Source organism: Paramormyrops kingsleyae, chromosome 2 (assembly GCF_048594095.1).
Source record: "Paramormyrops kingsleyae isolate MSU_618 chromosome 2, PKINGS_0.4, whole genome shotgun sequence".
Classification (NCBI taxonomy): Eukaryota; Metazoa; Chordata; class Actinopteri; order Osteoglossiformes; family Mormyridae; genus Paramormyrops; species Paramormyrops kingsleyae.
Window position 1 is genome coordinate 30,366,885 of NC_132798.1, and position 14,081 is coordinate 30,380,965.

At 38.4% G+C, this 14,081-nt stretch overlaps 1 protein-coding gene across 3 annotated transcripts in view; it reads left to right on the plus strand.

Moving 5' to 3' along the window:
- The window catches only part of adamts3 (ADAM metallopeptidase with thrombospondin type 1 motif, 3), a 52,102-nt gene that overhangs the window by 21,174 nt on the left and 16,847 nt on the right, over positions 1 to 14,081 (plus strand). For all 3 annotated transcript variants that reach the window (XM_023820711.2, XM_023820712.2, XM_023820713.2), the window contains 4 exons: positions 5,971 to 6,155; positions 11,687 to 11,770; positions 12,012 to 12,168; positions 13,794 to 13,899. In XM_023820711.2, coding sequence (XP_023676479.2) covers positions 5,971 to 6,155; positions 11,687 to 11,770; positions 12,012 to 12,168; positions 13,794 to 13,899 — 532 coding nt within the window. The remainder of the gene's footprint in view (positions 1 to 5,970; positions 6,156 to 11,686; positions 11,771 to 12,011; positions 12,169 to 13,793; positions 13,900 to 14,081) is intronic.

Here is a 14,081-nt window from a genome sequence, read left to right on the forward strand (position 1 = left end):
TGTGACTTGCAGATGGTGTAAAAATTAACTACAAGCTCTACTGTCAATTTATAAAAGATACCTTCTTCAAACATCGGCACAAGAAGAAGTCAGCAACTTTCAAAAGGGTTATGATATGCATGAAGGGTAGTGTCCCTTCCTATGCATCAAGGTATCTCATACACTGGCTAAGAAAGACTTGGAAAATTATTCAGTTCCTGACCCCCTTCATTGCCTGACTTGACCTCTATTAAGCCTTATTAAAGTGTGAGATTTACCAAGGAGGGAAGCAGTACACTTGTCAGAGCAGCATCTGGGATGCAGTCCTAGCTGCCTCTGGTATATATAGGATTTGATCAAATCAAAGACATAACTGGTTCAATGGACAACAAGCTCATGTTGGTCATTGAGAAGAAAGGTCTATACAGGACAATAAATTTGGGCTAATTGGGCCAATAGTTTGTTATTGCTGATATAGACTGAATAATCCATCCATCCATCCATCCATCATCTCCTGCTTAATCCGAGGTCGGGTCGCGGGGGCAGCAGTCTCAGCAGGGAAACCCAGACTTCCCTCTCCCCGGCCACTTCATCCAGCTCCTCTGCTCTTCTGCCCAACTTATTCTAAAACTTGTCTCCAGGCATAGTACTTGCCTTGTAATTCTCTGCAGAGTATAATGTTCTTCTTCGGGAGTAGTCCAATATCCCACTACACATTATATGACTGCATTCCCAGAAGGATTAAAGCAGACATTATAAAAGTATTTTGAAATTGACAATTAGCTGGAGGATTGTGCTTGTGATAAATTAAAATTTGTACTGTTTTGAATTTAAATTTATGACCTGGGAAAGGATATTGAAATACTATGTTTACACAAGACATCTTTTTTCACAAGAAACTATGAATTTTTGAGCAGATGTTTTATGCAGTAATTAATAATATCATACTTTTACACACAGTGGATTTTATTGCAGGAACAAAAATTGGTTTTATTGAATGTGGCCCAGCTGTGTAAAGCACAGATTAACTGATTGGTTATTTATATCCTTGAATTATTATCAGGGGTATTCAATTAAAATTCAAAGAGGTCCAGTTAAAGAAAATCTCCTCAAGTAAAGGTACATCTTAACAGTTTCAACAAATTTAATTATATACATAAACATCTTAACACACCTAAACAATTGAGCAGCTTTAATATCTCCTTTCCACTTTCTTTCCCTCTTATATCAGACTCCTGCAATGTCCGTTGAGTAGAAAGCTGCCTTACAACTGTATGCGAAGTCTAATGTGGTCAAACGTACTGGGCTATTTTCCTCAGACCTGGGAACGCTGTGTCTCCAAGACCATTTGGAACCAGTGGCAGGGTCAGTTTTTCTAAAATACTCATTCAGGGCCACATCTGCTTGGAGATCGACCAGTGGCATCTGGAGAGGCCCAGCATTTGCGCACTTGCAGTGCTGTGAACCCTCCGACATCTGAGATGTGCAATGGGTTCTGGATGAACAAGATGAGCTGCTATCCAAGGCTGAAGCTGTCAAATCTTTGGCTGAAGTTTACAAGCAGCTTGTCAACAAAGACAACAAAAGAAGATGCATCTCTCTCACCAAGAACCTGTTCTTACACTGTTGGGAAGTGTGCACAGTCTCCCTGCCGGTCTTCCTGAATACCTCAAGTTTCCCCTGGAAGGAGGGGACAGCTGTTATTAGGTGACACACTGAATCGTCCTTGCATTGTAACTTGCAATCATCTTCATTCAACTGTGAAGTGATATCTACCAAAAAAACCCACAATATCCATCATCTTCATCTCTTCTAAATAGAGAAATGGTGTTGCCTTCTGGCTCTTCAGCTGCGCCAAGAGTGCTGTGATTTCCCTTTGGAGGGACCAACACCCTACATTGGATGAGACGTCTTACATTATTGTGTACAAGAAGGTCATCAGAATTTGCGTCAATTTCTCTGAGGAATTCCCTGATGCTGATGGGAAGAGGATGCCCTGAGAAAGTTCATCATTCTCATGATTGTGTTCATCACCTCAGCTTACTTGTCTGACTGGGTGGAGCACAGAACCATTTGATGAATTATGCAAGATTAATATTTCAGTTTTCTTTGTAGCTGTTGATGCTGACGTAGGTATTTGCTTGATTTTTTTCTATTTCCTTCAAGTAAGGTTTCAGCTACTGCATGCAGACAATCCTTGACAGCCCTTCCATCGGTGAATGGTTTCTTATATTGACCCAAGATCCAATCAACTCTAGGGGAACATTTGTTAGCACATTGCTGGGCATTAAATGAATGTGTTAATATTCCAGTGGATTGATCATATTGGGTTCTTAGTTAGTTTATTTTCTGTGCTCACAATTTGGTCTTGAGTGGGCATGTTTGCTCAGTAGATTTGTGCTCTGTCTCATAGTGGTGCTCCACATTGCTGCTTTTAATAATCACGGTGGTCTCAGAACACATGAGACATGCAGGCTAAAAACTATAATTAAATTAAACAGGGCTGTTTGTTGCTACAGACCATACTCATTAGTAGAGAACTTAAGGTTTTGTGCATTATAATTATGTTTTTCATTTTTAATCTTACATATTTATTTTTACAATGTGAGAAGAAGTGTCTCAGGTTCTTTTTATTCGTATACTTTGACAGACACATTCGGCACTTTCACACCTCTGGATTTTTTTCTGGACTCAGATCCTTTTTTCTGGAACCAGGGACTTTTGTCATGTTCACACCGCAGTTCCAGAACTCTTTTTTAGTACCTACTCCAGACTAGGTACTTTTCTTTCAAACATGAACTGCTAGGGAATTAACTTGGAGGTTACGCAGAAGTGCAGAAAAAGAGATGTAGTGGAGAAAAAATTGAGCAGATAGAATTATTTTTGTATCACAATGCATCAATGTATATATTGTATATGTATAAAAAATATATATTTTTTGCTTGCATCTTCAGATTTCTGCATCAGAAAATTCAATTGCTAACCAATATACTTTTGTGTGACATTGACAGTGCTGGCAGTGAAACTTGCCAGTGTTTATTAGTGGGATAACGTTAAATCGTTTTTTATTCTATGGAAAATGAAAAATCGATCTGCTGGCTAGATTTAATAAGAATCATGAACGTGTCACAGGTCATATAAGTAAAATATAAATAAAAGGCTGTGGCCCATTTTGATCACGGTTGAACCCAAAAACATGCTGAGGTTAACTGGAGTTACCAAATAGCCCATACTGTATGTGTGCATGTGTGAGTGAATAGTGTTAATGTGCCCTGCGATGGGTTGGCACCCCATCCTGGGTTGTTCCATGCCTTGCATCCATAGCCTCCGGGATAGGCTCCAAACCCCCCCATGACCCTGAATAGGACAGCGGTTACAGAAAATGGATGGATGGATGGATGTATCTGGCCAGCAGATCGACTTTTCATTTTCCACAGAATAAAAAAATGATATCACATTATTCCACTGATAAGTGCTGTTAAGTCAAGCTTAAAGCGTCATGGCAGAGTGGAGGTCAACTAGTCTGTGCAACCGCTAGTGGGCAAATACAGACGCTCCTCTACTTACGAATGAGTTACGTTCCGAACGGCCGTTCGTAACTTGAAATGTTCATACTGTAAGTCGTTATTCAACATCATTTTAAGGGTATACGCAAGTAAAAAGAACTAGGATGCTGGGAGTACGCACACTACGCTGCTGTGCGGCGGGAGTAGCGGCCAGAAGTCGTACTACCTGGAATTAGCGCGCAGAAAAAAAAATGTTTGCGGAAGGGAAACGGGATCCCAATGAACAAAATTTGTACAATTCCTCGCTTAGCATTCACCTTAAAATTAGCATTGCAAAGTCTGGCAAAAACTGAAAACACACAAAAGTCATTGTTTTCTTTTTTGGTTGTAGGGGTGGCAATCCCAAGTCTCCTTTAAAAAAAAAGTTTTCAAGAAAAAATATTGGCAAGCGATATTATTGTTGTATTTCAGACTTACTTAGAGTTCTTACTTAGACCTTAGAGTTCTGGGACATTCTTTCTGCAGGATATTTCTGAAAAAGAGGATTTGAACTTCGTAGTGGAAAACTGTAATTTATGTGTGTCACACAGCAATGCTAGGGAGCGTGTGGGCTGCACTACTAGAAGGAATTTGTTGAGCTGGCAAGAATGCAAAGTATTCAGTGCTGAAGAAATTAGAAATGGATGTCTTACATTTCATAGAAAAGTGACATTGAAAAAAATAACTGCAAAAGTTTACTGATTTATGAAGTGCAGGACATACCTGTATTGTCACATGTGAAGAAGAGAAATTTCTCCAGAAGTAAAACATAAAGAGGATGATCTGTATTTCTTAACTATCTTGCATTAACTTCTATCCAGTTATCTAGTACAAGGGATCCTAGAGTTTATTACATCACAGGAGTCACATACAGCTCTGGAAAAAATTAAGAGACCACTCTGTATTATATCTTTAAAAAAATCTGAATTTTTAAATCCTGGTTTAATCTTGGTTCTGCTGGCACAAAATTTCTAAGACAGCAGTACACAGGAATAATGTGAAGCAGGAGACACTGGGAATGACCAGAAACCAGCCAGGTGGAGGGCAGAAGTGACTTTCTAATGTCAGAGGTGAACGTTAACTTATCTGGCGGTTTCTCATGAATCAGGATAACATCAAGCGACTTTCAAAAGGAATGGGAAACATTAAGTGCAGGTGTGAAGTGCACTGCTAGCACCGTGTGTATCAGGCTCCTAGAAGCTGAACTGAAGTCCCATAAAGCAAGGAAGAAGCCCTTCATTAATGAGAAACAGGGAAGAACCAGGCTGCAGTTCGCAAGAAAAAATATACACACACCCATAAATTGAGAAATGAGTGAAACAAGAAAATGTGCTGTGGTCTCTTAGTTTTTAAAATTTTTAATATTACATATTTATTTTTACAATGTGAGAAGAAGCATCTCAGGTTTTTTTATTTGTATACTTTGACAGTAAGCAGGAACAAAAACTAAACTATAAATAACCACAAGGTAAACTAACACTAAAATTACAACGAAGAAGACCCAGACAGTAAGAAATGTGGGTACTGAACGATGAGCAGAACACTAAGGATAGAGGAACTAAACACACAGCAACAACCACAATGAACCACTGAGGAACAGAACAAAAACAGGCACCTAAATACATTACTAACATGACAAGAAAAAGGGCCAATATAAAAAGTTAAGGGAGTCTTTTTTTTCAGTCTCAGTCTTGGTCTCGTCTTTGACTTGGTCTTAGTCTTGGTCTCGATACCCTCTGGTCTTGGTAGTGTCTTGGTCTTGGTTTAGGCGGTCTTGACTACAAGTCTACATTGAGGGCTATCTACACAATGAGAGACTACAGGAACACAGGTAAAACAGAGCATAACTAAACAAGGCAGGGGTACAGTAACCATTAACAGGGCCACAATGCAAAGACATAAATCAACAATACCAAACAATAGGGGATAAAATAAAACCAAAATATTAAACAGAGATGTGGCCAGGCTGAAACTCATGATGGAGGGATGTCTCTAAGCCATTGAGCCATGCGGTAGCCTGAGGGGCAAGGGAATACACTATGGTAACACCAAACAGGATGGCCAGCAGGAACTACTGTACTGGCCAAACAGGGAAAAGACACATGGGACAGGGCCAGAGGGGCACTGATCCTGACAGTAATGACATCACACTAATCTGCACTGGCAAGTTTCCCTATATTTTGCCTGGTGTCCTTCTTTGAGCACTAGCCGAAGAAGAGAGCCCAAAAATAAATTAAAAATTAAAAACTTTTTTTGGAAACTTAATTTATCATTTCATATAATTATAAGCAGAAAGACAGATATGAGTGCTGCCTGACGTTAGTATAATTGCCCAAAAGTGTCACTTTTGATATGTGTCAATGTTGGTAAAATTGGTATCCAGAATAGCAGTAATAATGGTCAGCAATAGTTACAGAGTTCATTAACCTTGTCTACTTCCCATCAGACTCGGTGGACACCCCAGGAACACTTAACAACATTGTCCAGTATGTAAACAAGACTCGCAGGAAACGCAGGCATGCAGGAGACAACGATTACAACATTGAGGTGCTGCTGGCAGTGGATGATTCTGTTGTGCGATTTCACGGAAAGGAACATGTCCAGAACTACCTGCTGACCCTCATGAACATTGTAAGTACAGCAGTCTACTAACCAAATAACAGGAAAAGTGAGGAAATAGTCATTATCCAAATTTTAAATGTGTTCGCATGGTAGAATTTAAAAATAAAAATCTTTGTTATAATTCCAGATTTGCACAAATCGATTCTCTGGTTATGAAAGTTATGAATACATAAATGTATAATGTTTATAGTTAAGACATTTTGAAATGGGCAAAGTACATAATCCAAGTCTAAGATGCTTCAGTTAAGAACATTTTTGCTGATGTTTGCAAATGAGTATTAAATGGCTCAATCAAGGGTTTCCTGCATACAAATTCAGCTAAATATAGTCCTCTGCATTTTGTTTCTAACTTATGCTTAATAGCTTTAATGTTCAGTGATCACAATAATCAGTTATCAATATTGTACACAAGCAAATACTTAAACAAGTAAAAAATATCCCCTGATTGGTAATATACTGCTTTTATCTAACTCTTTAAGTGTACAGACAAGTTATAAAATACAGTGGTACCTCATAACTCGAACTTAATCTGTTCAGAACTCCGGGTCGAATCCTAAAAAGTTCGGGTTCTGTTCGAATTTTCCCCATAAGAAATAATGGAAAATCAATTAATTGGTTCCCGGCCCCAAAAAATTACACCTAAATAGGTTTTTTTGTTTTAGCATTTAAACACAAAATGAACTGGATAAAACAAGAAGAGCATATACTGTACTAAACACATCTAAGCACATTTATCAAAACAGTAACTTGTAAAGTAAAAAAATAAATATATCCAAACAATGTGTAAAGTTAAAAAAAACAATGTGTCCTGCCTCCATCGTCCGCGCCTTCCATGTGCCACGCCCCCTCGTTAACCCCGTGTGGAATCCCTGTGTGATCAGCTGTTTCTGCTTGTTGTCATTAGTCCTCTGTACAGTATTTCGTCCGCGTTTGTTTGTTTCCCCAGTCCGGTCATTGTATTGTCCGTCTGTGTTTTGCCTGCCTTTCCTGTAATTAAACCCCGTATTCTCCAATACCCTGACGTCTGTGCCTTTGTCTCTGTTCCGTCCCTGTTGGGCATGACAATATTATTATTATAATTAAATGTATTAATGGTTTATTATTAATATTAAAACAATTAATAAGAAATCTTTATTTTAAAATTTATTTTATTATATAATAATTACTGTTACTGTCTATCATTGTCTAAATGTAATTTTACTGTCTAAATATATGTATTCAGCTAGTGTAAACATGCATGGTGCTATCACAGCGAATGAGAGGCTGAGACTGAAGCGTTACCCTTTGTTTCTGTTGAGAGACATGCCGTGTGACTCATTTCCCCGTGCATACAAGTTATCTTAGGTTGGCATTCACGGTTTGACTTCTGAGATTCAGATCGGGTACTAGGTAATTTTTTTCCGAACTGGTTGGTTCGACTTTTAAGAAATTCAAGTTCTAATGAGTTTGAGAACTGAGGTACCACTGTAATTATAAGTAGCAATAATCATCTATATGATGCACCTACCTGCTTGCTTCTCTACCCGTTCAGATTTAGAGATGCCATATAATATCATGAGTTTCATGTTCAGTTTTATTGTATTTATACATTCGCAATATTTGATTGTTAATTAAAAAGAAATAAAGTATTTTTTACTGTCACATTTCTGTTTAAAAGAAATATCTGCATTCTGATATACACCAATCAGCCATAACATTAAAATCACTGACAGGTGAAGTGAATAAAATTGATTATTTCATTACAATGGCATCTGCCAAGAGTGCTATTACAGAATACATTAGGCAAGTTGTTGTGTTGGAATCAGGAAACATAGGCAAGCGTAGGGATCTTAGTAATTTTGAAATGGGCCAAATTGTGAACGGCAAGTCTTATGGGGTTATTCAGCGTCAGTATCTACTAAAAGTAGTCCAAGGAAGGCCTACCAGTGACTCAGTAATGGAGTCATGGGAGTCCAAGGCTCATTGATATGCATGGGAAGCAAAGGCTGGCCTCTCTGGTCCGATCCCACTGGAGAGGTACTACCATACAAATTAATGAAAACTTTAATGCTGGCTGTGATGGAAAGGTATCAAAACACAGTGCATCGCTGCTTGCTGCATATAGGGCTGCGTAGCCACTGACCATGCAGGGGGCCCCATGATGACTCCTGTCCACCACTGAAATAACCTATGATGGGCATGTGAGTGCCAGTGAGCAGTTGTGGGATGTGCTGGACACACAAGTCTGAGCTTTGAAGCCATAAATACTTAAAGGATCTACTTCTAACATCTTGGTGCCAGATATTTCAGGACACCTTCAGAGGTCTTGTGGAATCCGTGCCTTGATGGGTCAGAGCTGTTTTGGCTGCACATGTGGGACCTACACAATATTAGGCAGGTAATTTTAATGTTATGGCTCACCAGTGTCTATCATTTTATGGGGCTAATTGTACATACATAATTTTTTCTGACAAGTGATTCATCCACTTATCGGAAAATTTTGTCTCCATGCCTGTTGTTTTAGGAATAGTTTAGAATCGGGTATTATTTCAAGCAAAACCCATTTATTTTTTAACACAGTGACAGTAGCTCAGTAAGTAGCATGCAAGTAAAAAAAGTTTATCAGCGTGGAATTTGTATTAAATTAATTTTTATATAGCATCGTTTACATTACAGTTGCTTCCAGGCACTTAACAAAAGCATTATATTATTAATTTATGGATACAAAATAAATCTTAGCCTGCACCCGCTATTTGAAAAACACCACAAAAATAGGACCTTCTTGAAATAAAATGCGTAAAACATTCAAACAACTTGCACAACATGCAGGCTGGTCTGGTTTACATCCTGACAGTCACAAGATGCTAATCAAAAATAAAACGATTTCTAGAAGTTTTACACATAGATAAACAAACTCGAATTATAAACAAACTCATGCTCGCAGAAATGCTAATGTGGTTTCTCTTGACATTATACACATTTTGGAGTTCTCTGTGACCGGTCAAAACTATTATTTTGAAAGTTCTGATCCTTGGGAACAATTGATTTAAACCGTGTTTCGATTAGGTCAGCGGCTGCAGTGTTTGGTCAGCTTTCCCCATGGCATGTCCAGTTTACCCAGTCTTGAAAACTGCAGATAAAAGTGTAAAAAAGTGCATTTTCTGTGTTCAATTTGAGTTTTTTCTGTTTAATTAAATTATTTTAAGTTTTAAAAGTGACTGCAGTGACAGTGACCAGCGCAACAAAGCTGTTGTGCAGGACAGCTTTAAAATAAGGTGGGGCTTTGATATGTTATTGAACTCATCTTTTTCACTGGCTACTCATTTTCTCCCATTTTGAGGAGCTACAGTACAGGTTATTGGGTGGCCGAGAGGTCCGTCAGAAGGGAGGGTCAGTAGTCCCCATTTTACATGGTGGTCAGGTGAAGACCCCAGTCATTCAGTGAAATCTGAACAGATTGGCTTGTATCAGGCCTCATTTTCTTCAGTGGGCCATGAGCTATGTATTGAATCCTGAGAACCATGTGTATACGCAGTGTATCTGTTGAAATCCATGGGTAAATTCAGATGAAGTCATAGATGCCATGTAAACTGTGGTAGTTTTTGCTGTGTTTGGGCATTTTAGCTTGTCTTTAGACCAAAGCACTATAACAGATAGCGATCATTGGACCCTTATACCAAGATCAGCATGCTTTGTGCAGGACTGTTTTGTTATTCATGTAAACAAACTGGAAGTGCACAGTTCAACTAGTGGCCATATTGAAATGTTACTAAATTTAATTTATATTTTTATTTAAGTGGCTTTATGATGTTTTTTGATGGTTAGAAACATTTGTATTACTATAAATAAGTCATATTTGCCTGGATTTTTCTTCTACATTATGACTTTTTTAATTGAAGTGAAGTTTGCAAGGAGACTATCATGTTAACCCTCTGGGGGTTCAAACAGGATATAAAAATAAAGGTAAATATATTAATATATTAATGTAAGGAGTATAGAGAATAAAGACTGAATATCGCGCTGAACAGCACCCTGCCTTACACTCTGGGGCTACTGCATTAGTCACAAACCAGGCACCAACAATCGCACCACATTTAAAAACACTTTTATCAGGTATCTTAGCTGTTCTAATGCTTAGTCGAGCAATATGTGAACATCTTGACCCTGTCTGACTGCTTTGTGCACTCAATTGTAGTGCTGCTTGGATGACCAGGGTTTTTGCATTAGCGAGCAGCCACTGAATGTACCTTTTTTCTTGAGAATATCACTTTTCTTCTATATTCATAAATTTCTCTCCTTTAATAGGAAAAACTCAGTTGTTTTTAAAGCTGAGTGTTTTCTATGCTATAGTTGACCAATATCAATTGTCTGGCATCCAATTCAGGGTCACAATGGGTTAGGATGGGATGGAAGACCTTCAGAGGTCGTATGTATCAGTGGCAATTTAAAAACACCAATTTATCTAAACCATACACACACCTGTGAGACGAAAACACACATGGGAAATGTTCCAACTTTATGCATGTACATGTACAGATACATGGCTGTGTGTGGTGTCAAGCCTATGATTGGAAAGCTGTATAAAAAAGTGTCTTTAACGTTGTGTTGGTGAGTGCTTTGTTTTTTATTCTGGAAGGTGATTGGCCCATCACATCTAATTAATTCTCCTAAGTGATCCTTGCAGTGATCACAACCCAGTCCTCAGAGTCAATATGTTTTTGCCCCCTCCCAGTTTGCTGCCAGACAGTCCACATTTAGCCAAAACATGGACTGTCTTGAGGTCCCTGAGGACTGGTTTGTGAAACACTGTTCTATAGGATTCTGTCCAGGTTTGAATCCTAGAACCAAGTGGGTATCAGTACCTTCTTGGTTCAGTTTGGTATTTCAGTGGTTCACTCAGTTTTGGGTGTCCCCCTCTGCAGACCTGTCGGGTTCAATTTGGCACCCAGTCCCAGAACAGATGGTGTTAGGGAATATATAATAAGAACAACAAGCTTTGCTTAATTTGTTTCCTGGAGTTCGTTATCTTAGGATACTCATGGAAACCTACGTAAAGTTTATCAGTATTATTATAGTGATACCGTTTTCTGCTCTTAATCTTGCGGAGTTTCCTAGTCTCCAGTTTGCAGGTTTCTGTTTAGATTTCTGGTTCCAATCTTGCCTGCTTTTTGTCCCATGTTTAAGAATATCATGCCATATCTCATCTCAAACTTTCTAGCAGACCCAGATCCCATTAGTTGCCTGTTTCTTGCATTTTTTTCATGCACTAAGGGACTGTCAGGCAAGAACCTGACAATGTGGACAGGGTCCCTCAGTTTGTTTTGTCTGTGTTCTATGTCAGGGATGGTTCAGTTCATTTTGTCTGTGTTCTTTGTCAGATATGAGAATAAATAAAATGAATTGCACAAAGCATCTGGAGTGCAACATAGCATATCAAAACTATGAGAGAATATGAAAATTCTGTTATTTTGTAACTAACAAAATAAAATGAACATGGCAAACAAAAAAGACAGCAACACAATCTGTTAAATTGTTACTGAACTGTGCCTCATCTTTTTCAGGTCAATGAAATATATCATGATGTCTCTTTAGGTTGTCATATAAATGTAGTCCTCGTGAGAATGATCATGCTTGGATATCCAAAGGTAAAAGCTCCACACAAACATGCATCTCTAAACTATATAATATACTTAATTCTTATCATATAGTATCATTTTACTAAATTGATAACATGGTAACTAATCTGGGCTGATTTTTTTCCATTTACTCTCAAATAACATATTTCTGCAGTCCAGTTATTTCAGAGAATAGCAAGCTTGATTATAAACAACTAGAACAATAAGTATAACAATAACCTTACTATTGATGATGAATTTTTTTTTCTAGTCCGTCAGTCTTATAGAAAGGGAGAACCCTTCTCGCAGCCTGGAGAATGTCTGTCGCTGGGCTTTTATCCAGCAGAAAGCTGACCCCGAGCACTGTGAGCACCATGACCATGCTATCTTTTTGACCCGACAAAGCTTTGGCCCCACTGGTATGCAAGGTACAGTATAGTGTAACACTAAAAAAAACTGCTATCATGGATCATGTATGGTAATGCTGTCTGTTGTAGTTGCTGTGACATCATGATTCCTGGTCTTAGAGGAATGTTATACGAGGAAAGGTTATTTGAGCTAAATCTGTTCAGCCTGAAGCAAAGGAGACTGAGGGTGGACATGATCCAGGTCTATAAGATTCTAACGGGTTTGGATGCTGTTCAACCGAATAGTTACTTCAGCATTAGTTCAAATACAAGAACTCGTGGCCATACAGTAGGTGGAAATTAGCGGGAGAACATTTCAAACTGGATTTAAGGAAGCACTTCTTTACACAGCGTGTAGTCAGAGTATGGAATAGTCTTCCTGATAACATAGTGCAAGCTGAATCCTTGGGTTCCTTTAAATCAGAGCTAGATAAGATTTTAACAACTCTGAGCTATTAGTTAAGTTCTCCCCAAGCGAGCTCGATGGGCCGAATGGCCTCCTCTCGTTTGTATAGTTCTTATGTTCTTATGTTCTTATTTCAAAAGCCATTCCTTTGATGCATGAATCTGAAATAAAGAGAAATACAGTGTGCACTGTGCACATTATAACACATATTCACTTCCCATAGTTTCACTGAGCTGTACACATAATTGCTAAAATCTAGAAAGATACAAAGTATATGTGACACTTTGATACCCTTTCATGAACGGCACATATTTGTGAGATACATGTTTTTTTTTGGGGGGGGGAAAGTTACTGGAAATAAATATTCATAATGTGTATGGGTGCGGGGGTGGGGTGGTTATTTGCTCTGTGAAAGGCCTGTTGCCAATTTTTGAATGTACAGCGATGATAACCCAGATGTAAACTTGGTCAAAATAGCCCATGTTTGCATGTTAAAAAATGTGAAACCAACTTTCTTGAGCTGGTTTTGTGGTGTGCAGTCTTTCAAATTTGTGGAAATAATTTCATAAGTTCCAAGAATTACAAAAAAATCTGCCACCACACATTAACGGTGAGGCTGCATCCTAAATGTGGAATTGATGTATTACAGAAAAAATGTTACACATATGCATGGGAAATTAACAGCACGTGGAGTAAATTCATTTTTCTATTTCACATTTTCCCAGTTTTCCTCCTCCTGAGTAATGCAGTCATAATATTTTAATATCAGGTGTTTCTTCAAAAATCCAAATAAACCATATCTCTAGTGGATCATGTTACGAGCAGCAGTATGGCACGACAAATTTAGGCTAGGTCCTCAACCCTGTTTTTTTCTTTCCAAAATATTGAAAAAATGTTATACCTAGCTCTGCTGTCAAGGGCACAGAAGTGGTCATATTTGATTAATGAATGTTTTCAGCCACTAAAATAATATGCAAATATATTCAATGCCACAGAGACTGATTTGCTTAGCAGCAATTCAGCTCATTTAAGAATGTCCGTGAAACATGTTTTCTGTCATACAGTTTGGTGATTATTGGTTTTATAGTTTTTTAAATAATACATTATTGATAATGCAGTAAATATTTGGTCATAAAAATTCATTTTTGTTGTCACTTAGGCTCAAAAACTGGATTTAAGTCACAGTATTTGTATAAAATAAGCAGTTGTCCCCGACCCTCTTTTTCTGTCACCGTTGCAGGATATGCCCCAGTTACGGGAATGTGCCATCCAGTCCGGAGCTGCACCCTGAACCACGAAGACGGCTTCTCCTCTGCTTTTGTGGTGGCCCATGAAACGGGCCATGTGTAGGTTTCTTTGGCAGATGCGTGTATGGAATATTACATAACTCCCTCCAGATGGAGAGGGGCAGGCTGAACACAGCACTGAAGGTCAACACTTGGAATGCAAGCAACATAGCAGATAAATATTTTCATTCCCCTGATTATATTTGTTGCTGTTTCAGGGGACAAATGTGCTTCAGTTTTTA